Source organism: Triticum aestivum, chromosome 3D (assembly GCF_018294505.1).
Source record: "Triticum aestivum cultivar Chinese Spring chromosome 3D, IWGSC CS RefSeq v2.1, whole genome shotgun sequence".
Taxonomy (NCBI): Eukaryota; Viridiplantae; Streptophyta; class Magnoliopsida; order Poales; family Poaceae; genus Triticum; species Triticum aestivum.
In genome coordinates, this window is record NC_057802.1 from 96,221,874 (window position 1) to 96,248,009 (window position 26,136).

General features: G+C 45.5%; 2 protein-coding genes across 2 annotated transcripts; both read right to left on the bottom strand.

The window, feature by feature from the left end:
* Positions 1-18,414: 18,414 nt before the first annotated feature.
* On the bottom strand, positions 18,415-19,495 carry LOC123074250 (enoyl-CoA delta isomerase 2, peroxisomal). The gene has a single exon (XM_044497143.1). The coding sequence runs from the start codon at positions 19,370-19,372 to the stop codon at positions 18,656-18,658; it is 717 nt and encodes a 238-aa protein (XP_044353078.1). The 5' UTR covers positions 19,373-19,495; the 3' UTR covers positions 18,415-18,655.
* A 696-nt stretch (positions 19,496-20,191) lies between these two features.
* On the bottom strand, positions 20,192-22,403 carry LOC606335 (60S ribosomal protein L11). The gene is made up of 5 exons (XM_044499970.1): positions 22,277-22,403; positions 22,068-22,175; positions 21,576-21,618; positions 21,289-21,484; positions 20,192-20,586 (listed from the first exon to the last, which is right to left on the bottom strand). Exons 1-5 carry the CDS (start codon positions 22,277-22,279, stop codon positions 20,394-20,396), a joined length of 543 nt encoding a protein of 180 aa, XP_044355905.1. The 5' UTR covers positions 22,280-22,403; the 3' UTR covers positions 20,192-20,393.
* Between the last annotated feature and the right edge of the window lie 3,733 nt (positions 22,404-26,136).

A 26,136-nucleotide genomic window follows, 5' to 3' on the forward strand; every position in this document is an offset into this window, starting at 1 on the left:
GTGTTGATCTTACGAGGCCGGGCATGACCAGGAAAGTGTGTCTGGCCAAATGGGATCGAGCGTGTTGGGTTATGTGGTGCACCCCTGCAGGGAAGTTTATCTATTCGAATAGACGTGTCCCTCGGTAAAAGGATGACCCGGAGTTGCACCTTGACCTTATGACAACTAGAACCGGATACTTAATAAAACACACCCTTCCAAGTGCCAGATACAACCCGGTGATCGCTCTCTAACAGGGCGACGAGGAGGGGATCGTCGGGTAGGATTATGCTATGCGATGCTACTTGGTGAACTTACCATCTATTCTCTTCTACATGCTGCAAGATGGAGGTGGCCTGAAGCGTAGTCTTCGACAAGATTAGCTATCCCCCTCTTATTCTGGCATTCTGCAGTTCAGTCCACCGATATGGCCCTTTACACATATACCCATGCATATGTAGTGTAGATCCTTGCTTGCGAGTACTTTGGATGAGTACTCACGGTTGCTTTTCTCCCTCTTTTCCCCTTTTCCTTTCTACCTGGTTGTCGCAACCAGATGCCGGAGCCCAGGAGCTAGACGCCACCGTCGACGACGAATCCTACTACACCGGAGGTGCCTACTACTACGTGCAGCCCGCTGACAATGGCCAGGAGTAGTTTAGGAGGATCCCAGGCAGGAGGCGTGCGCCTCTTTCGATCTGTATCCCAATTTGTGCTAGCCTTCTTAAGGCAAACTTGTTTAACTTATGTCTGTACTCAGATATTGTTGCTTCCGCTGACTCGTCTATGATCGAGCACTTGTATTCGAGCCCTCGAGGCCCCTGGCTTGTATTATGATGCTTGTATGACTTATTTATGTTGTAGAGTTGTGTTGTGATATCTTCCCGTGAGTCCCTGATCTTGATCGTACACATTTGCGTGCATGATTAGTGTACGATTGAATCGGGGGCCTCACATGCAACCTCTCAACAATGCTAACATAGTTGGATCATATGATTATCCCTCAAAGTGCAATAATGAATCACTCCCAAGTTCCTATTAGCGGAGAACAAAAGATAAAAATTGTTTGTAGGGTCCGAAAGCACCTCAAAGCTATTCTTTCCGATCGATCTATCCAAGAGTTCGTACTAAAATAACGCAAGTTGTTCTTTTCGATCAATCTAATCAAGAGTTCGTACTAAAATAACACCAAAGCAAATTCATATTCATAATACTCAATCCACACAAATGTAACGCCCACGATGCGGCTATATCTCCCACGTGTCGAGGCACGACTTAGAGGCATAACCGCATAGTGGTTTTGTCGCAAGAAGGGTCATCTTCACACAATCCCATGTAATGAACAAGAATGGGATAAAGAGTTGGCTTACAATCGCCACTTCACACAATACATAAATATCATCATACATCATCCAAAATACAATCATATAGACCGACTACGGTCAAAATCCAGATGAAAATAAGACAACCCCAAATGCTAGATCCCCGATCGTCCCAACTGGGCTCCACTACTGATCATCAGGAAAAGACACATAGTAACGACCACGTTCCTCGTCGAACTCCCACTTGAGATCGACGCCATCATCTGCACTGGCATCGTCGGCACCTGCAACTGGTTTTGGAAGTATCTGTGAGTCACGGGGACTCTGCAATCTCACACCCACGAGATCAAGACTATTTAAGCTTATAGGACAAAGAGGTGCAAAGAGGTGGAGCTGCAGCGGCAAAAGCATGTATGGTGGCTAACTTACGCAAATGAGAGCGAGAAGAGAAGCAAAGGAACGGACGTCATCTAGCAATGACCAAGAAGAGGTCCTGAACACCTACTTACGTCATACATAACACAGACCGTGTTCACTTCCCGGACTCCGCCGAGAAGAGACCATCACGGCTACACACGCACTTGGTGTATTTTAATTGGGTCAAGTGACAAGTTATCTACAACCGGACATTAACAAATTCCCATCTGCCTCATAACCGCGGGCACGGCTTTCGAAAGATAATACCCTGCAGGGGTGTCCCAACTTAGCCCATCATAAGCTCTCACGGTCAATGAAGGATAAACCTTCTCCCGGAAAGACCCGATCAGTCTCGGAATCCCGGTTTACAAGACATCTTGATAATGGTAAAACAAGACCAGCAAAGCCACCCGAATGTGCCGACAAATCCCGATAGGAGCTGCACATATCTCGTTCTCAGGGCACACCGGATGAGACATCCTACGAGTAAAACCAGACCTCGAGTTTCCAGGAGGGGGCCCCGCAGTCTGCTCAGTTCGGACCAACACTCGAAGGAGCACTGGCCCGGGGGGGTTAAAATAAGATGACCCTCGGGCTCGCGAAAACCCGGGGGAAAAAGGTATGGGTCGCAAATGGTAAAACCAAGGTTGGGCCTTGCTGGAGGAGTTTTATTCAAGGCGAACTGTCAAGGGGGTCCCATAAATCACCCGACCGCGTAAGGAACGCAAACTCAAGGAACATAATCCCGGTATAACAGTAACTAGGGCGGCAAGAGTGGAACAAAACACCAGGCATAAGGCCGAGCCTTCCACCCTTTACCAAAATATATAGATGCATTAATTAAATAAGAGATATTGTGATATCCCAACATATCCATGTTCCGACATGGAACAAACTTCAACTTCACCTGCAACTAGCAACGCTATAAGAGGGGCTGAGCAAAAGCGGTAACTTAGCCAAACAACGGTTTGCTAGGAGAGGATGGTTAGAGGCTGACATGGCTAAAATAGGAGACATGATATAGCAAAAGATAGGTAGCGGAGCATGGCAATAGAGCGAACAACTAGCATAGCAAAGATAGAAGTGATTCCGAGGGGTGGTCATCTTGCCTGCAAGATTCTCAGAGTTGTCGAAAGCTTGATCCTCGTAAGCGTACTCGACAGGTTCCTCGTTCACGAACTCGTCTCCCGGTTCTACCCAAGAAAAGAACACAAACAAACGGAACCACAATCAATCACGAGGAATGCGCGAGCAACATGATGCAACATGTATGATATGCAAGATGTGATATGCGATGCATATGCGTGCTCCGGAAGGAAAATGATGAACATGGCAGTAACTTGGCAAACCAAGCATTCCACTGGAAAGATGAGATGATTTCGGTCGAAATCGATATAAAGATCACCAGAATCGGATGCACGGTTTGCAAATGGCAAGCAAAACAAGAATGACACTAAACTGCGATAAACAGCAAGATAGCACTTAAAATGCAACAAGTAGCAATGCTACAGCACCCCAACATAGCAACAAAGCACATGGCAGTAATCTACATGAGATTCTTGACAAAAGATGAACAATGAGCTACTGCTAGTTCACAACATATCAAGCTCAAACAAGCATGGCAAAAATGCAAAAGATTACAGGTTCACAGACTTGGTGAAAAACTGGACATGGCAGAAATCAGCATCAGGTAGCAATGTTCAGAGCGCGAAATCAACATGCTACAGGAACTTAACATAGCAAAACAAGGCATGGTAGTGTTATACTAAATGCACTTGACAAAAGTCCCTTACTGACCATAAGCCAAAAAGGACCAGAAGAAATGATGGCAAGCATGTAAACATAGCAAGTTACGTTATCAGGTTTCAGACTTAGCAGAAAACAGAGCATGGCAGAAATATTAATATGTAGGCCTCTTTGTGAGCTTGATGCACTCACTACAGAGCAATTCATGACAAACCAAGCATACCTACAGCAAGATGACATGTTTATGAAGCTATCCATGGCACGAAACATTGCATAGCATATATGGATCAACTACAATAAGCTTGGCAAAAATGCATATCATGTTAAGAATCTGCCAGAAATATTTTATAGCAAAAGTAGAGCACGATTTAGTCATGCTATGGTACTCTAAAATTGAAAACAATTGCAGGAATGGATCAAGTACAACTATATCTACAAAACATCCTTACTGAACATTTCCAAAATATGCATGGATCTCTCTGTAGCATCAAGTTTACATGGCAACAAAATTACAGCAGACAAAGACTTGGAGAAATCATTAAGTCCCTGAAATCAGAATTATTACGGGACCTACTTTGCATGATTGTGCTAGTCACCACAGAGATCACAAAAATACATGTACTATACCACTAGAAAGATGGCATGGCATACTTCAAAACACATGTAGAGCTCATGCTCAAAAGATGCACAGATTAAATGGTACAAAAATGACAAATCTCCAAGTTCTGATAAGAACCAGAGATTAACAGCAACTAGCCCTCTTCCAACGAAGATTTGGGCATCAAGATGACCTCTAATGAACATGGTGCAATTGGGCAAAATGTAGAGCATCACGAGACGAATAATTTGACATATTACACGCGCGAATCGGAGCTACATGCAAGAAGTTATCGCATCAGGAACAAAGGCACATGCTGATAAAATAACAGGACTTAGAAAAATTAGAGGGGCTCGGGGAAGTCAACGCCGTACAGAGATCTGGATCGGGCGAGGAGTTGCTCGGGGCAGGGGCCGGCGGGGCGAGGGGGCCGGAGGCCGGAGGAGGGGCGAGGGGGCCGGAGGCGGTCGCCGGCGGCGGGGCACGGCGGGGCCGGACCGGTGGCGGCGGCCGGTGGCCGGTGGCCTGGGGTGATGGCGGCGGCGGCGGGCAACTCGGCGGCGGCGGTGAGGCCGACCGGCACCGGGCGGCGCGGGGGAGCACGGCCGGCGAGGAAGACCGGCGCGGAGGCGCGCGCGGGCCCGCGGGCCGGCGGCGGGCCGCGGCGGTGGAAAACCGGCGATGACACGTGGCGGATCCGGACTGGACGGGGCGCGGCGGCGGACGTGTCCGGCGGGGTACGGACGCGTCCGGCGGCGCGGAGGGAAAAACTTAGGGTTTCGTCTGAGATTTCGTTTTTCGGGATGCCCATTTATAAATAGGTAGAGGGAGCTAGGAGACTCCAAATGAGGTGCGGTTTTCGCCCACACGATCGTGATCGAACGACCTAGAGCATGGAAGAGAGTTTGGTGGGTTTTGGGCTGATTTTAGAGGGGGTTTTTGCTGGACACTCAAATGGACTTTGCGGATGCCCGGTTAACCGTTGGAGTACCAAACGACCTCCGAATGGAACGAAACTTGACCGGTATTCTCCGGGTGGTATATTAAGACCACTTGACAAGCCTCGGTCCATTCCGAGAAAGTTTGACACACGCACACGAAAGAAAACTAGAGGGGTGCACCGGAGGAGATAGGAGCGCCGGATTGGAAAACGGACAACGGGGAAAATGTTCGGATGCATGAGACGAACACGTATGCGAATGCAATGCACATGATGACCTGATATGAAAATACATGACATGACAAAAATACAAAACGAAAGACAAAACCCGACAACGGAGGGAAAAACATATCACATAGCCGGAAATGGCAAGAGTCGGAGTTACAAATATGGCAAGTTACATCCGGGGTGTTACAACAAAGAACTACAGAGAGACCCCAACGTTTCTATCGGAGAAAAGATAATAAAAATGTGCATCAACCCCTATGCATAGATTACCCCAATGTCACCTCGGGAATCCGTGAGTTGAGTTCCAAAACATATATCAAGTGAATCAATATGATACCCCATTGTCACCTCAAGTATTCATACCGCAAGACATACATCATGTGCTCCCATATCTGAATATTCAATCCGACAAGACAAAACTTCAAAGGGTAAAGATTCAATTCATCACAACAAGAGTATAGAGGGGAGAAACTTCATATGATCGGACTATATTAACAAAGCCCATGATATAGATCACGAGAGAGAGAGAGATTAAACACATAGCTACTGGTACAAACCCTCAGCCCCGAGGGTGGACTACTCCCTCCTCATCATGGTGGCCACCGGGATGATGATGATCGCCACCGGTGATGATTCCCCCTCCAGCAGGGTGCCGGAACGAGTCTAGATTGGTTTTCGGTGGCTACAGAGCCCCGCGGGGGCGGAACTTCTGATCTAGGTTATCCCCGAAGGGTTTTGGAATATTTGTGATTTTATAGGGTGAAGAGGGGGTGCGGGAGGCCACCGAGGTGGGCACAACCCACCTGGGCGCGCCTAGGCCCCCAGGCACGCTCTGGTGGGTTGTGCCCCCTCGGGGCACCCCCCTGGTGCTACTCTGGTCCAATGGATGTCAGTTGGTCCATAAAAAATCTCCGTGGAGTGTCGTTGCATTTGAACCCCGTTTGGTATTGATTTCCTGCGATGTAAAAAACAAGCAAAAAAACAACAACTGGCACTTGGTCAATAGGTTAGTCCCAAAAATGACATAAATTTGCTATAAAATGGTTGTAAAACATCCAAGAATGATAAAATAACAGCATGAATACTTCATAAATTATAGATACGTTGGAGACGTATCAGCATCCCCAAGCTTAATTCCTACTCGTCCTCGAGTAGGTAAATGATAAAAGAAATAATTTATGAAGTGTGAATGCTAGCAAAGTGCATCAGTTTGATCAATGAAAATTTCAATCACTTTTCCTAGCATCATAACAGCAATTCTTTCTTATAAAACTTCTCATGTTATAGTAGCAACCAATTCACATGTTAAGGTTCAAACAATGAACTCTCTTGAAACTCAACAACATATGTTCTTAGTCACCAAGCAATTGCAATTAAACTTATTCAACAGAGTTTAAGTAAGAGCTCCACATACTCAACTATCATATAGTCTTCTATGATTGCTAACACTCACCGCATACACATGAGCAAAACGTTTCAACCGGACACATAGAAAGATAGGGGCTTATTGTTTTGCCTCCCAACTTATTCACCTCAAGGGTGATGTCAACAATAATAACCCATGCTACCCATATTCAACTGGACATATGTGCCTAGATCTTTCCTCACCACATGATGCTTGCCAAAAGAGAAAAATAAAAAGGAATAGAGAGGATAACTTTGTCTCTTTGCATAAAAATAAATACTAAAAAGTAAAAGATAGGCCCTTTGAAGAGGGAAGCGGAGGTTGTCATGCGCTTATTTGTTTGTATGCTCAAGCACTTAGTGCAAAAGAATGTCATGTTATATTGCCCCTTATGATAGCAACCTTTATTATGTAGTCCGTCGCTTTTATTGCTTTGCCATCACAAGTTCGTACAATGCTCAATTTTCTCTTACACTAAATGATCTAACACCTTTAGAAGCAATTTTTATTGCCTTATTGCACCGATGACAACTTGAAGGATCTTGCTCAATCCTTAGGTAGGTATGGTGGACTCTTGAAAATAAGATTTGGGTTTAAGGGTTTTTGGATGCACAAGTAGTATCTCTACTTGGTGCGGAATTTTTGGCTAGCAAAGATGGGAGGCAAGCACCACATGTTGAAGGATCTATGAAAATATAACTTCTATGTGAATATGAACAAACATAAATCATTACGTTGTCTTCCTTGTCCAACATCAACAATTTTGGCATATAATATTTTGATGGGGGGCTCACAATCACAAAAGATTTCCATGATAGTGTATTTGCATGTGAAAGTTCTCTTCCTTATACTAATTATTCGTGAATTGCTTGTATGACCAATATTGTGATAGTCAAGACTCAAAAGGTTTCACTTTCTAAACCCAATGTGAAGCTACCACTAGGCATGATATAATTTCAACTTCATGACATTCAATTTATTCAACAATTTACTCATATGATATAAGTGAAGCACAAGAGCAATTCCAAAGAAAACAGCTTCGTTGATGGGATGTGAATGCCGCTTACTTAGCCTCCTTGGCAATTATTTGAGGACTTTATTTTATTTAAAAAAATTCAGATCTGAGTATTTAATTAAAACAGCAAGTAGAACAAAAAATGACATTCCAAGGATAGCACACATCATGTGAAGAAGCAAAAACTAGGCTCAACCGATACTAATCGATAATTGTTGAAGAAGAAAGGTGGGATGCCTACCGGGGCATCCCCAAGCTTAGATGCTTGAGACTTCTTGAATATTATCTTGGGATGCCTTGGGCATCCCCAAGCTTGAGCTTTGGTGTCTCCTTAATTCTCCTCATATCACGGTTTTCCTAAATCTCAAAAGCTTCATCCACACAAAACTCAACAAGAACTCGTGAAATAAGTTAGTATAAACCAATGCAAAAACCTTATCATTCTCTACTGTAGCAAATAACTAAAATTATTATTCAACATTGAATACTAAATGCCTCTGCATATTTAATACTCATATCCTCAAATAGAAACATTAAACAAGCAAACATATGCAAACATAACAAAAATCTGCCAAAACAGTACAGTCCGTAAAGAATGCAATATTTATCATACTTCCCTAACTCCAAAAATTATGAAAATTTTACCCAACTGTAGAAAATTTATCAGATATTATTTTGCAAAAACAATTAGCAATTTATCACATTCCTACTTTTGTAGGGGATTTTTTCAACAGTGGGAAACTTTCTACTTTGAAACAGCAACAAGTATACTTGCAAAATAAGCATGGCAAAGGCTATCAATGCCACTTTTATTGAAATAAAAGGTGAAAAACATTATTCTAAATAACAGCAAGCAAATCCTAACAAAATAAATTGACGCTCCAAGTAAAACTCATATCATGTGACGAATGAAAACATAGCTCCTACTGAGGTTACCGATAATGTTGAACACGAAAGAGGGGATGCCTTCCGGGGCATGCCCAAGCTTAGTTGCTTGGATCTTCCTTGAATATTTCCTTGGGGTGCCTTGGGAATCCCCAAGCTTAGGTTCTTGTCACTCCTTATTCTCCTCATATCGACATCTCACCCAAAACTTGAAAACTTCAATCACACAAAACTTAACGGAACTTCGTGAGATAGGTTAGTATGATAAAGAGCAAACCATTTGGTACTGTCAAAGACAAGATTAATAATTTCTTCCACACAATTCCTACTGTACAATATCATTTCCACAATTTATATTGAGCAATATAAGCCATAGAAACTAGCAAACAAGCAATCTGTGCATTGAAAACAGAATCTGTCAAAAACAGAACAATCTGTAGTAATATGTACTCAAACAATACTTATGCTACTCCAAAAATTATGAACAAATTAGGACCACGTGAGATATTTGTATATTAAACTTCTGCAAACAGAATCAACTCAAAAGAACTCTTCTTTTAAAAATGAGAATTATTTTCGTGAGTGCAAAAGTTTTTGTTTTTCAGCAAGATCAAATCAACTATCACCCAACATGATCCCAAAGGCTTTACTTGGCAATTTATTGAAACAAAAGAAATAAAACATGATTACTACAGTAGCATAATCATGTGAACACACAAAAACAGTAGGTGAAAGTGTTGGGTTGTCTCCAAACAAGCGCTTTTCTTTAATGCCTTTTAGCTAGGCATGATGATTTCAATGATGCTCGCGTAAAAGATAAGAATGAAACACAAAGAGAGCATCATGACGCACATGGCAATCACATTTAAGTCTAACCCACTTCCTATGCATAGGTATTTTGTGATCAAATAATTTATAGGAGCAAGAATCAACTAGCATAGGAAGGCAAAACAAGCATAACTTCACAACTTTCAACACATAAAGAGGAAATTTGATATTATTGCAATTCCTACAAGCATAAGTTACTCCCTCGTAATAATTTTCAGTAGCATCGTGAATAAATTCAACAATATAACCATCACATAAAGCACTCTTTTCATGATCCAAAATCATCAAAAATTTGTTTTTCTCCACATAAGCAAATTTTTTCTCATCAATAGTAGTGGGAGCAAACTCAACAAAATAACTATCATGAGAATGAAAATTAAAATCATGATGACAAGTTTCATGGTTAGCATTATCAAATATAGCATACATGTCATCACCATAATCATCATATATAGGAACTTTGTTGTCATAATCAATTGCAACCTCCTCCATGATAGTGGAATCATCATTAAATAAAGGCATGACCTCACCAAATCCACCTTCATCAATATAATCATCATAAATAGGAGGCATGCTTTCATCATAATAAATTTTCTCATCAAAACTTGGGGGACTAAAAATATCATATTCATCAAATATAGCATCCCCAAGCTTGTAGCTTTGCATATCATTAGCATCATTGATATGCAAAGAATTTATACTAACAACATTGAAATCATCCTCATCATTTAAATATTTTGTGCCAAACATTTTATTGACTTCTTCTTCTAACAATTGAGCACAATTTTCTGAACCATCATTTTCAAGAAAGATATTATAAAGATGATCAATAATATGATGCAACCTCAATTCCATTTTTTATGTATTTTTTTTATAAACCAAACTAGTGATAAAACAAGAAACTAAAGATTAGATTGCAAGATCTAAAGATATACCTTCATGCACTCACCTCCCCGGCAATAGCGCCAGAAAAGAGCTTGATTTCTACTACGCAACTTTATTCTTGTAGACACATGTTGGGCCTCCAAGCGCAGAGTTTTGTAGGATAGTAGCAATTTTCCCTCAAGTGAATGACCTAAGGTTTATCAATTCATGAGAGGTGTAGGATGAAGATGGTCTCTCTCAAACAACCCCGCAACCAAATACAAGAAATCTCTTGTGTCCCCAAGACACCCAATACATTGGAAAATTGTATGGGTGCACTAGTTCGGCGAAGAGATGGTGATAAAAGTGTACTATGGATGGTAGAAATATATTTATAATCTGAATAAATAAAAACAGCAAGGTAGAAAATAATAAACGGGCACAAAAACGGTATTGCAATGCTTGAAAATGAGGCCTAGGGTCCCTACTTTCGCTAGTGCAACCTCTCAATGATGCTAACATAGTTGGATCATATGATTATCCCTCAAAGTGCAATAACGAATCACTCCCGAGTTCCTATTAGCATAGAACAAAAGATAGAAATTGTTTGTAGGGTACGAAACCACCTCAAAGCTATTCTTTTTGATTGATCTATCCTAGAGTTCGTACTAAAATAACGCAAGCTATTCTTTCCGATCGATCTAATCAAGAGTTCGTACTAAAATAACACCAAAGCAAATTCATATTCATAATACTCAATCCACACAAAGAACTACAGAGAGACCCCAACGTTTCTATGGGAGAAAAGATAATAAAAACGTGCATCAACCCCTATGCATAGATTACCCCAATGTCACCTCAGGAATCCGCGAGTTGAGTGCCAAAACATATATCAAGTGAATCAATACGATACCCCATTGTCACCTCAAGTATTCATACCGCAAGACATACATCATTTGTTCTCATATCTGAATATTCAATCCGACAAGATAAAACTTCAAAGGGTAAAGATTCAATTCATCACAACAAGTGTATAGAGGGGAGAAACATCATATGATCTGACTATATTAACAAAGCCCATGATATAGATCACGAGAGAGAGAGAGATTAAACACATAGCTACTGGTACAAACCCTCAGCTCCGAGGGTGGACTACTCCCTCCTCATCGTGGTGGCCGCCGGGATGATGAAGATGGCCACCAGTGATGATTCCCCCCTCCGGCAGGGTGCCGGAACGGGTCTAGATTGATTTTCGATGGCTACAGAGCCTTGCGGTGGCGGAACTTCTGATCTAGGTTAACCCCGAAGGGTTTCTGAATATTTGTGATTTTATAGGGTAAAGAGGGGGTGCGGGAGGCCACCGAGGTGGGCACAACCCACCTGGGCGTGCCTGGGCCCCCAGGCGCGCCTTGGTGGGTTGTGCCCCCCTCGGGGCACCCCCCCAGGTGCTACTCTGGCCCAATGGATGTCTTCTGGTCCATAAAAAATCTCCGTGGAGTTTTGTTGCATTTGGAATCCGTTTGGTATTGATTTCCTGTGATGTAAAAAACAAGCAAAAAACAGCTACTGGCACTGGGCACTGGGTCAATAGGTTAGTCCCAAAAAATGATATAAAGTTGCTATAAAATGATTGTAAAACATCCAAGAATGATAAAATAACAGCATGAATACTTCATAAATTATAGATACGTTGGAGGCGTATCGACGCCCCGGCACGTGTAATCATAAAATATCGACCCAAGGAAAGGAACCCTGAACGGAACTACTTTCCTTGGAAGATGTTTCTTACATACGTAATAGAACATACATCCCGAACTCGAATTTTTTGTCTATTCGAGCACAATGACTGGGTTGTCTGGTTTCCGGATAGATACTTCCTTTTGTCTTAAGTATCCGGAAACACACCACCATTTTGGTCCGGAGGATAAAGCCGAAAGCCTGCGATGACAAAATCATTTCACATGTTCGGATCTAACCAAAGGTTGATCATAAATGTACATTGATACATCAAGTCAAAAACCTATTCCTTCTATATTCCATTTATAAGGCTGTCTAATCTACAGTCTTCCTGCGAATATTTTGCAGCGATCATTACTTGATCATATACCAAATTTAAAGGGATTTCTTTCCCATCTGGTCCCTGTGGTCCTACTCAGGCCATATGATTCGGGTCCAGTTTTGTGAAGCGTGTCTTCACCATGGCCCAGGCTTCTCGTGCGCCTTCACGGCTGGCAGACGTCTTCCATAGCTCGAACCGGCGCCGGGCACCTTTGAATAAGTTTGCCAGGCCCTCCATACATTCTAGAGGGGTATCAGATGGCCATAACGCCTTCACCATACTCCTCATGGCTTTCCGGGCTCGAGCTTGCATGGCGGACAACTCCTTTAGCACGTCGCCTTAAAATCCGGATACTTCCTCTTTCGGCCGACCAGTTAACAGACCTGCAGCAACAAAGTCATGATATTTTGCATTATGGACTCAACATGCGCACCTATGGTGGTTCCGAATAAGAGGGGAAGACATACCGAACATGCTGCCCTTCAGCTTTTCATTTTCCTTCTGAACGGCCGATAGCTGAGCCTTCAAGCTCTCTATCTCTTCGGACTATTTGTTCTTTTCCTCCTACAATTTTTTTCTCCCTAGATGCGCCCGTCGCGGTGTCTTTCAATTCCGCTAGTTTGGCGGTGACCGCGTCCAGCTGCGTCTGGTTTGTGTTCAGCTCTTGTGCTAGCATGGTATTCTTTTCTTTCAGAACCTGCAAAATTATCGATCCTTAAATCGGTTAGCCTCACCGCTTTAAGTCTCGGGGGCTACTGGCATATGACTATACAAATTTCATCAAATTTTACCTATATATCCTTCGAGAACAGCTGAATGACTCTGACAAGTCTGTATCGAGCGGCTCCGAAATATGCATCCACCGAACTCAGTGCGGCAAACTCTTATTCGGAAAAAGCCGGAGCACGCATAGCCTCCTTTAATCTACGGTGATTCATCACGTTCTCCACTTCGGAATTCATGACTGATACGTCATCTGAATCCTCTTGAGGAGGCGGAACGGGCATTGAGTCGGCTCGCATCCTAGTTGACGAATCCGGCACCGGATTAGCAGACATTTGGCTAATCGGGCGTTTTCCCACAGTCTGCCGCGTACTCCTCCTAATGTCAAGGATAAAGAGGGAGACTTTTAATAATCCAGACTCATGCCTAGGCATGCATTAAGGCATATGTACCTCTTGGAAGTCTGTGAGTTCTCTGTAGTATTCCCGGTCCCTTTTCGTTTCGAACGACGGCCTTGTGTAGGGGCCGCCCTTGAGGAGGTATGGTCCCTAGAGTGCCGATCCTGTTAAAATCTGGATCAGTACAACGGGTAGGGATGCAGATAAGGATCTCCTTTTAAAGAAGCCTCCGGATACTCACCACGCAGAAGGGATAGAGGCGAGGGTAGTCGGCGGTGATGGCCACTTCCGAACCGTCAAGGCTCGATTGATAGAATATCCCGTCATCGAATTCTATATATATATATATGTCTGGATCCTCGCAAAAGCCAGGATCCTCATCTCGATTATGATCCTCTGGCTAGGGAGCAGGGCAGTGGATGTCTTCGGTCATCCTTCTCCATGACTGTTGATGGCAACAACGACCAAATTCGATTAGTGTCTACAATGCAATAAAATAAGCACAGACGATCGAGATCTTACCCATTCAATAGGGGTGTACATAGAATAAGCCTCCCGGCAGTTTAACCGGAGAAAATCTTCTTTCTCGCCCTTATACAGATCAGCCAAAATTGAAGCCAGTTCGGCTAGGGTATCCGGACCCTTCCGTCTGCAGCGGGACGCATCGTCTTCTCCGTTATAGCACCATAAGGGAGTTACTCTGGATTGAAGAGGCTGAACACTCCTCTTTATTGCAATAGCCATGACCTCGACTATCGAGAGCTCGATATGGGCTAGCAACCTGACCTTGCTAACTAACCTCTTTATCTCCGCACTGTCCTCTTCATTGGGACCGCGGGGACGCCAGTTGAGGCGCTTCCTTAAAGGAGCACTGGAAAATTCTGGGAGGCCACTACGAAGTGGGTCCGGCAGTGGGACGTCGTCCATATAGAACCATTCCGAAGACCACTGCGGGTATACCTCTTTAGGTGTTCCTACGAGGTATCCGGATCCGGCTATACGCCATACTTCGGCACCGCCCACCTCAAATATAGAACCTCCTCGGTGGCGGGGAACGAGACAGAAGAACTTCCTCCATAATTCAAAGTGGGCCTCAATACCCAAAAATAGCTCGCAGAGGGCGACAAAGCCTGAGATGTGCAAAATCGAAGCTGGGGTGAGGTTGTGTAGTTGGATGCCGTAAAATTCCAATAACCCCCTGAGAAAGGGATGGATTGGAAATCGTAGGCCCCGCAACAAGAATGGGACGGAGCACACCCTCTCCTCCTTATTGGGGTTGGGGAAATTCTCAGCCATCGCGTCGTTGCCTACTGAATACAATCCCGCTCGAACGGAGACTAGATCCGCGAGGGGGAGGTAGCCTTGCGTCTGGAGCTGGCTTAACTGAAGATGAGGCACGGAGAAACTCTGCCAATCGCCCTCTTGAGGGCCATGGGGGCGCGAAGAAGAGCCTGGGGCGCTGGTCATGGTGGAAGGCTTTACTCGTGGCTGGACTTGGCGATTTTCTTTCTGCGCGATGTGGGATGCCATTTGGAGCGATGTACCTCCTTATATAGATGCCATCCGAGCGTGGTAAAGGACTTATTTGCAAAAAAGCATGGACCGTTCATATTCACTCAGTGCGCGGAAATCGAAGCATCGACAAGGGGGCATCGTAAAAGGCATCAAGATTATCACCAGATTGTCATCAGTCTGGATTATAATGAAGAACCCGCCTTGCAAAGCCGAATATTACATCGTCATTGAAGGCAAGTTCGGGGGCTACTGAGGGAGTCCTGGATTATGGGGTCCTCGGGCGTCCGGGCTGTGTAGCATGGGTCGGACTGATGGGCCATGAAGATACAAGATAGAAGGCCTTCTCCCGTGTCCGGTTGGGACTCTCCTTTGCATGGATGACAAGCTTGACGTTCGGATGTGTAGTTTCCTTCCTCTGTAAACCAACTTTGTATAACCCTAGGCCCCTCCGATGTCTATATAAACCGGAGGGTTTAGTCCATAGAGGAGAACACAAATCATATAGGCTAGACATCTAGGGTTTAGCCATTACGGTCTCAAGGTAGATCGACTCTTGTAACCCATATACTCATCAAAGTCAATCAAGCAGGAAGTAGGGTATTACCTCCATCAGGAGGGCCCGAACCTGGGTAAACATCATGTCCCCTTTGTCTCATGTTACCCTCGATCCTCAGACGCGCAGTTCGGGACCCCCTACCCGAGATCGGACGGTTTTGACACCGACAGTGGTGCAGGTGGTTATGATGTGTTCAACGTGTGGTGGTGCAGGTGGGGCGTGTAGATACTACTTCAATGGCATGGTGTTGCGGCGACAGTGGAGTGAACAAACATGGCGGTTTTGCCCTTTCCGGTGAGCAGGGGGATGTAGGTGTGCGACAATTTCAATGAAAGTCCGGCACGTCTCCGGACGATGCGAGTAGCGACGACACCCGTGGGTGTCATTCCCCTCCTTGGAGGCGTCATGGTGGAGTGCCAGCACCTCGCTCCCTCTCACTTGGTTTGATGTCTCCGGCAAAAGCCTTGGTTCGCATCCGGATCGATGATGTTGGCATTCTTGGTGTCATTTCCCTGTTGTGAACATCGTTTATGGAGACATGGCTTGGAGGTTCTATGTTGCATTCCTTTGGTGCTCGGGGTTGCCCAAGATTCTGATTCAAGGGAGCTATGTACACCGTCGCGGGTCAGTCCAAGATGATGGCTTTCTGGGGGCTGTCCAAGTCCCGCATCCACCTGCCACCTCTTTTAGGCAATCAAGGGTGGTTAGTGCGTCACCAAGGAGAGTTCTTTGGAGTTGTTGCTCTTCGAAGGTGGTCGGTGTTGGTTGAGACACGATTTTGTTGGTCAATTTAGGGAAGGCACATTTGCATTGGGAGTTGCGTTGGGTGCGTTCAAGTCGGTGCGGTGTTTGCTTCTCACCGGTCTATGGTGGGAGCTTGTCTAATTTCTTGTACTTTATCCTTTGCCTTCTATAAAGTACGGCACACAATTTGTGTGCTTTTAAAAAAATCATGTATCATTTATATGCAAATAGTTAGCCTCCACTAACTTATTTCTCTCAACATATTGATACGTCTTCAATGTATCTACTTTTTCAAACACTTCTACTATTATTTTGACCTCTAATTTACATGATTTGAATGAAACTAATCCGGACTCACGTTGTTTTCAGCAGAACCACCATGGTGTTATTTTTGTGTAGAAATAAAAGTGCTCGGAATTGGACAAGGATTTTTGGAAATTTATTTTGGAATAAATAAATAATATTGGAGCAAAGAAGTACTGGAGGGGGGCCACCAGGCCGCCAGACGACCAGGTGGTGCGGCCACCCCCAAGGCACGCCACCTGTCATGTGGGGTCTCTGACCACCGCCTTGACTTGATTCCAGCGCTATAATTTCCCATATATCCCAGAAAAACACAAAAAATAATCATCATGTTTTACGATACGGAGCCGCCACCACCTCATGTTCTCCATCGGGAGCCCTGATCTGGAGTCTGTTTCTGGCTCCGGAGAAAGGGATTCGTCGCCGTCGTCATCACCAACCCTACTCCATCAACAATTTCATTATGCTCACATCCATGTGTGAGTAATTTTCTATAGACATATGGAGGTAGATGAGATTTCTTATGTAACTGTTGTCAGATTTGTTAGGGCTTAATCCCTAGTATCCACTATGTTCTTGGGATCGAATGAAAGAAGTTATAAGGAATTATTCAAATCATGGGATGGAAGAATGGTTAATTCTTCATCTATTTAATAATGCTCTGAATCCCTTATCAAAACTCATGTTTGATGCAGCTGTTGGCAGAACAATTATAAAAAGACCGGTTGAGGGGGCTATAAAGCTACTTGGTGATATGCAAGAAAACCATGCCCGGTGACATGTTTAAAGATCTTGTAAAAACGGTAAATTCCGTTGTAGAAGAAAATTATGAAGATATGAACTAATAGGTATGATGAAAAGGTAAGGAAGATGTTCCTGTTAATGCTATTACCGATGTTGTGTTAATGATGTCAAGTCACTACTCAAAATAATTATAATCCTAATTGGAAGAACTAGAACTATACTTCTAAAATTTCCAGGCCACCAGATCCTAGCAACCAAGGAGCACATAACAACTATAATGGAGCGAGCAACGGTAATTTACGGAACAGAAAACCGTCAATAGTCCCGGTAGAGTGGAGCGCGTGACCAAATTTTCCAGAAGGTATCTCACACGAGGGGTTTACCAAGGTTCGGACCCTCATGGGTACAATATGTGTGGGAGCTACCGAGACGATGAGTAGATGTCAGGGGATTCCAAACTACCCCTGACCTCGCCATATAAAGGGGGACGAGGCCTAGGGTCACACGTCCTACGAACCGACCTAGAGCCACAATCAGATCGGATGGGGGGGGTCTTTGACTTGTACACCAAGACGAAGAACTTCTCGGAAGGAGGGCTTCTCATAGGTCGAAGGGCCCTGGCTATGCCCTATTTTGCTGGGCCTTGAGGTCGGCCCAGCGACGGGCGTCCCGGATGATGGGCCACCATTGATTTAATACACCGTTAGTGGCCACCAAACTTATTTAGAGTTTGCCCATGTTGTCTCTCGAGCCACTGACGGACAAAATTCAGACGAGCTCCTACCGTATGAAATAAGTTAATTGTTCCGGGTCTAGCTTGTCTGGCCTTCCTCTCTATTCTTGATAGTCAAATCGTTGAAAGCGATATAAGAGCCCTTGTAGCGGCGGCTGGAGGGAGGGGATGGATGGGCTCAACACGGACGGCGGTGAGAGGAGTCAAAACCCTAACGAGAGGGGGAAAACGTAGTAAATTTACAGGGACGACTTTGACTATTGTTGAAGGACAAAACTAAAATAATTCTCTTAAATCTAAATTGCCCAAGTTTAGGTGGGTATTGAGCAAACGTATATGCTGATCTGCTCCCTCCATTGTTCACGACGTTTGCAGACCAAATCGAATGTTCTAAACCATTGATAGTCACAAGTAAGAAAGAACTGGTTGTGTGAGTGCCCATGTTCATGCTTCACAAGCTAAATCTATCAGCAAGAAGCTTCGGTCGGTCTCATGAAATGAAACCAGAAGCGAGATCAATAAATCACACAAGGAAAACTACCAGCACAACGCCGGATCGCAGTTCATCACAAGGCAATTCCACTCGATTATTCAGCTCCTAGATGTCTACGACATGCTGCAGATTCAGAGCAATCCTTCAGAAGCAGAGGAGCCTACAGCCGCGGCCGCGCCGCCACCGCGTCGGCGCCGTAGTCCTTGACCTTGCCCCACACGGCGGGCCACATGGCCTTCCTGATCTCGGCCACGACCTCCCCGTCCCACCCCCTCGCCGCGAGCCCCTCGGCCGCCGCGACGGCCGCGGCCACCACGTCCTCGACGCCGCCGTCCGCGGCCGCGTCCACCACGCCCCGCCGCACCGCCTCCGCGGCCGTCATCTTGTCCCCCCTGAGGAGCATGTCCCGCCTGGTCGCGGCGTCGGGGACCTTCTGCCGGAGCAGCTCCCCGAAGTAGTCGACGATCTTGATGCCGGCGTCGACCTCGCTCATGTACAGGAACCCGCGGGAGGCGCGCATGACGACGGAGTCGTGCGCGAGGGCCAGCGCGCAGCCGGCGGCGGCGGCGTGGCCCGTGACGGCGGCCACGGTGGGCATGGGGAGCGCGAGCAGGTCGGCGACGAGGCCCCGGAAGCCCTCGCTCATGGTGGTGTGGAGGTGGGGCGGGACCGTGCGCGCCCAGGCCTGGTCGAAGCCGTTGGAGAAGTACTTGCCCTCGGCGGCCAGGACGAGGGCGCCGGCGCCGGGGCAGGCGGCCACGGCGGCGCGGATGGCGGAGATGAGGGCTGGGCTGAGGCGGTGCTCGCCGGCGCCGGTGAGGGTGATGAGGTGGACGCGGCCGCGCCTCTCCACGGTGCACATGTTTGCCGTGTCCATTTGGGGGGATCAGCAGCAGGCGACCGAATTTCTTGCCAAGGGCGGCGGGACTTGCTGTGGTTAACCTAATCGCCTCTTTACACGAGCTTCCCAGCAATTTCGTTCTCTCTTACCATTGGCTAGTTGGCTCATGAGTCATCACGTATGTATCGGCATACCATATAAACTTTCGCCATTAAAAATAACCAAACTGACAGCGAAACTAATGATATTGGTTTCGACCCTTGAATAACATTGAGCAAGTAGAAACCGGACAAGAATTTTTGGGACATGATTCCACATGCACCTTATAAATAGTAATTCTGAGAAAAATGCGGGCAAAATTCAGAAAAATTGAAAAAGAAAATATCTAGCAAACATGGTTGACCATTCTGCTCTGTATGAAGTTTCACGAAGAAATGAGTCAATGACACCCCGGGCATTCTAGGCAAAAATGACCAAAATCTCTACGGAATAATAAGTTCAGACTGTATTTTCTACACTACAGGTGTCATTCCGTCATGAAATTTTCATTTGAGAAATGTTTGTTTGTGAAATGTATTTTCGGCAGAAACCTTCGTTTCAAACGTAAAACGGGTGTAGAAAATATTTACATATGCGGCATCGTGTGGAGAAAATATTTACAGTTCTAGGTTGGTTTCATATCTTCAGAAAAGAGTAACAGTAATGAATGCCTTCCAGCTGCGTAAATGGAGAAAATATAAGGAAGAGGTTGCAACTTGGAAGATACAATGGTCATCACGTAGGGCGCACGAAATTCGGGTGGACGAACCAAAAAATTAGAGAAGATTCGAGAGTAACCAAACAAAAGGCAGGTCATCACATAAGCCAGACATATACTCTATTGTTGAAAGAGGATAAAACAGTAGTGAGCCTCTTAGACGAAAGTGCAGATCAAACAGAAATCATCCAGCTTGAGTACAGGCAAAACTGACAAAGCATTTCGGTTTCTAGGTAACATACATATCCAGCAACCAGGTGAACTTCATTAACTCAAGGTCTAAAGAGAGCTACGTCCTTCTTAGCTCGCATGGGACTTGTTGAGGATGACACCCTCGTACTTGACCTGGAACCACTTCATGGCGTCCTCCTTGGTGACCCTCTGGTGGATACCGACGCGGGCCTTGCACCTGCGGCGGCGGGAGACGCGGTACCCAGCACGCTCGAGCACCACAAAGAAGTCCATACCGTAGATGCCGGTAGATGGATCGTACCTGATAAGGAAACATGGTTAGTTTCTGGTCCTTCAAGAAAGTGACAATCTTCATTGCACAACCATTGTGCGCACTCATATGCAGGTGTGCTATCAGCAAACAGACAGAACAATGTACTGGAACTACTTGGTAAATGAAGGTAGTAGCACCCCAAATACAAAGGTTAGGAAGGACCTAGGCAGTGGCAACACAACGTATCCAAACTAAAGTCAAGCAGTGATTTGCACAATTATACTGTAAAAGAATAGTTATCCACAAGGATTCCAATAGAATGTCAAATATTAACAGTGCCAAGATGAAGGAACCAAAGCCCTGCATGTATGTTGTTAATTGAACGCTTGAGAACCAAGTAAGGTATTGGCAGATGAAACAACTGAGTAAATACATCCAATCTAAGGATGATGATTCAGCCCATTTAATCTAACCAATATTCTAAGCACAAGGAAATAATGAGTGCAATAATCTTATGGAATTTAACGATTAGAGTAACTGACTAATGATATGTAGCCCCTACTACTGCTACAGACAAATATCAGTCTCGGTTCTCAACTCTCAAACAGTTCCTATATAGCTGCTCTAGTGATTTTGATCTCAGCTACTTAATAATGATGAAACAGAATCATCTACTTGATTAATAAGTATTAACCAGTCCCAACAAGCACCGAGTTGACAAAAAAAAGTGCTGCCACCATCTCAACTTACTTCATGCCGAGATCGATGTGCTCCTGGATACCGAAGCCAAAGCATCCGGTGTCGCTGAAGTTCCTCCTGAGCAGCTCGTACTCCTTCACCTTCAGGCCACTCTCCAGCAGCTGCATCGCCTTCTCACCCCTGATAGTCACATAGCAGGCGATCTTCTCATTACGCCTGATACCGAACGACCTGACAGTGTACCTCGCTGCAGTAGCACAATATCGTTCCTATTAGGACCAACTACATTGACCTCAATTGACATGTCCAAGGGAACAAGTCGGATTTAAGAAGCTCACCCTTGGAGAACACCGGTGACTGTCCGCTCAGCTGCTCCAGCACCTATCAAATTAACAACAGGAATGCAGTTAACATCGATCAATGATTGGCAGTTAAGCTGTATTTTTCAGAGACCGGGAATGCAGGGAAATCAGTTTTAACTACTCGGTGCCACTCGGACAACACTGATTAAAGTCAATCTACAACTAGGGAAATGGAGCAGAAACGATTGACCACACCAAGACAGCAGTGGTTACAAAGTAGCAGCATCAGAACCAGAACCCGATGCATGTCCTACAAGCAAACTACAAAGGAGACACCCCAGATAGGATAGGCCAATGACGAGATCAGATAGATGCAATTCCACAAACTAGAGCACTAGACTGCAAGAACAACCAGGCTACTAACAACCAATATATTGACATCTGCACGGAACTAATCTGAACCATACGCGCGCGAGCGCATCAACGAGGCGAGCGGGAGGGTAAATAGACAGGCAGGCAGATGTATACCTTGGAGGCGCGGGTGAGGCGATCTCCGCTCTCGCCGACGGAGATGTTGAGGACGAGCTTCTGCACCTTGATGTCCCGCATGGGGTTCAGCTGCTTCTTCTCCGTCGACTGCGAGCACCAAAACACAGACAACGCCGCATCATCAGAACACCAGGAACACGAGCAACCCAAAGGATTTGGAACAACTGACAGGGCGGAGGGGAACTCACCATGGCGGCGGGATCTGGGGAGCGGCGGCGGGGGAGGGGAGGAGGGGGGGGGAGGGGTTTAAAGAGTGGTGCGGGGCGGCGGCGGCAGCGGCTTTGTAGGGAGGGAGAGGAGCAAACCCTAGCGCGGAGGGTGCTTATATGCCTGCAATTACGTCCGTGCCCCCGCGTGCGGTGTGGAATGGAGGGGTGGTTTAGTAATTTTGGTTAATCTGGCTTAGGAGCACAAAAAAAAGAAAAAATTCCGTCGCCGGGACTTGAACCCGGGTCTCTCGGGTGAGAGCCGAGTATCCTACTACGACGGAAGCTTGCAAACTGTTTGAGATTCGTTCATAAATCTAGTCGTGTTTGAACTGGTCAACAAATAGACATACAAAAGGATTAAGGTGGCGTCAGTTTCTCGAGTTCAAACATGACTAAGCCAGATTACAATTGCAACTAGTCAACATGGATACATGGAGTGGTTGCAATTGTAATTAGTTGAATTTAAATACCCAGTTAAGAAATAGTTTGGTTTGTCCATTATTCTTGCATCTTATCTTCTTATAGAAAGGTGACATGTATAATAACAATTACAGCTTTTCAAACCTTATCAAATGTTTCTACGCATCCATTTTTCTCTCGAATTTTTACTTCCTCCGTGCCTAAATATAAGTTTTCTTAGAGATTCTAATATGAACTACATACGGAATAAAATAAGTGAGTTTACACTCTAAAATACGTTTATATTCATCTATATATGTTGTTCATATTCAAATATTTAAAAACACATATATTTAGAAACGGAGGGAGTATATATTTATGTGGTTCGTTCCGCTCAAATGAGCACGGCAGCCCACACCTTCACGTTCTTTGGTGTCGGGGACCTTTGAAGAACGCATGCAGGCCATAGTAGCTGCTTAGTGCTTACCTTGCTTTAGACGTACTATTTATCTCCATATCATTGTTGAAAAAGGCTTTCGTCTCGTTTTATATATAAAGTAACGACAATCCACAGTCCAGGTGCAAATGCACGTCATCACAACACACGCATACACTCAAGTCAGAATACATAGGCGCTGAGCGCAGCAACATCACCCCTAGTACTACAAGAACAACCGGAGTCCTCAACCGTGAACACGTCACCGCGAAGAGATGAAGCCGCATACGACGACCTGTGTGCTCCAAGGCAGCGCCTTCAGAAAGGTTACAAGACCAAAGTGTCGCCGCCATCCGACCCGAGAATCAGATTTTCCCCTGGAGCAACACGACAGGCAGCGAGAGCCGCGACGACGCCTTCAAGAAGGGAACGAGCTCCGCCGCCGCTGGTCCGTCCGAAGATATATCGGGTTTTCACCCCGGCCAACACTCACCGCCACCGAACGACAAACCCCGGCGACCACGCCTCCCACACGACCATGGCCACCGGGTAGCACCGAGCCACGGACTCTGCCCATGAGCACCGCGGAACCACCACCAGGGTCGCCGCCCCGGCATTCAAGACCTTGACACTACCTCACCCGAGACCCACCGCTGCCTCAACCAAAGATACGAGCGGAAAGGACCCGCCTTTCTCACCCCTTGGCGGCCCCCAGCGCCGAAACCAAATGGGCTGGCCTAAACTAGCCTCCATCGACCCGTCCTGCGTCATCGGGCATGAGATGAGCTCGGTCCTCGTAAGTGCAACTAATCCCCGGGTGGTTTTGGCAATTCATAACAACATATACCTCATTGAACTAATGTCCATTCAAGATAAATATTTCAGGATGTTCAATGATTGGCATGGCAGTGAATAGAGATGTTGACTCCTCAAAATGCTAAGGAAATGGATTGGCAAAAAGCTCAAGACTCTACATTTTTGTTTAAGTGATCCAATATCACATTGAGTCCATAGGAAAGCCAATACTATTAAAAGGGGATGAGGTGTCGCTTATGACCTTGTTGCTTAAGTGCTTAGTGATATTGCTCCAAAACCCACAACCACTTTCTCCATCCAAATATGTCCGAATCCTAAACTCCAACTCGGCCCCATCGATATTTACTACCCGGAGCCACCGAGTTCATATGGACTTAGCCACTGCCAAACCCGTAACAATTCGGATCCACCAATATGGATCTCAGTCCCACCGAGATGGCCTTGCTAACTCTCTGTTGCTTGTTGCAACTATTTCGGTCCCACCGAGAATTACAATCGGTCTCACCGATATGGCTTGACCGATTCTCTGTTGCCTTATTGCTTCACTTCGGTCCCATCGAGATTAGGTTTTCCCTAAGCCCTTGCACATTGGCCCCACCGAGTTGTTCCCGTCGATCCCACCGAGATTCCCAACGTTCATATTTTTACACAAATCAGTTCCACCGAGTTTTCTGACCGGTGCCACCAAGATGGGTCAAAAGTGTGTAACGGTTGGATTTTGTGTGGAGGCTATATATACCCCCACCCCTGCTTCCTCGTTGAAAAAAGCCATCAGAACGTGCCTACACTTCCACCATTCATTTTCTGAGAGAGAACCACCTACTCATGTGTTGAGATCAAGAGATTCTATTCCTACCATTTGAACCTTGAGTTCTAGCCTTCCCCAAGTTGCTTTCCACTCAAATCCTTCTTCGACCATATCCAAATCTGTGAGAAAGAGTTGAGTGTTGGGGAGACTATCATTTGAAGCACAAGAGCAAGGATTTCATCATCAACACACCGTCTATTGCCTTTTGGAGACTAGTGTCTCCTAGATTGGTTAGGTGTCGCTTGGGAGCCTCCGACATGATGTGGAGTTGAACCAAGAAGTTTGTAAGGGTAAGGAGATCGCCTACTTCGTGAATATCTACCCGAGTAAGGCAAGTCCTTCGTGGGCGATGGTCATGGTGGGATAGACAATATTGCTTCTTCGTGGACCCTTCATGGGTGGAGCCCTCCGTAGACTCGCGCAACCGCTACCCTTCACCGGTTGAAGTCTCCATCAACATGGATGTACGATACCACCACCTATCGGAACCACGCCAAAAATCTTTGTGTTCACTGATACGTCTCCAACGTATCTATAATTTTTTATTGTTCCATGCTATTATTTATCTATCTTGGATGTTTTATATGCATTTATATGCTATTTTATATGATTTTTGGGACTAACCTATTAACCTAGAGCCCAGTGCCAGTTTCTGTTTTTTCCTTGTTTTTGAGTTTCATAGAAAAGGAATATCAAATGGAGTCCAAATGAGCTGAAAATTTACGGTGTTTTTTTATGAAACAGAAGAAGCCCCCGAAGCAAAGGAGTTGGGCCAGAAGAGCCACGAGGCCCCCACAAGGGTGGAGGGCGCGCCCTCCGTCCTTGTGGGCTCCTCGTGAACCCCCCCTGACGTGAAACCGACGCCAAAAATTCCTATAAATACAGAACCCCCCCGGAAAGAAACCTAGATTGGGAGTTCCGCCGCCGCAAGCCTCTGTAGCCACGAAAAACAATCAGGAGCCCGTTCCGGCACCCTGCCGGAGGGGGAAACCATCACCGGTGGCCATCTTCATCATCCCGGCGCTCTCCATGACGAGGAGGGAGTAGTTCACCCTCGGGGCTGAGGGTATGTACCAGTAGCTATGTGTTTGATCTCTCTCTCTCTCTCTCGTGTTCTTGATTTGGCACGATCTTGATGTACCGCAAGCATTGCTATTATAGTTGGATCTGATGATGTTTCTCCCCCTCTACCTTCTTGTAATGGATTGAGTTTTCCCTTTGAAGTTATCTTATCGGATTGAGTCTTTAAGGATTTGAGAACACTTTATGTATGTCTTGCATGTGCTTATCTGTGGTGACAATGGGATATTTGCGTGATCCACTTGATGTATGTTTTGGTGATAAACTTGCGGGTTCTGTGACCTTGTGAACTTATTTATA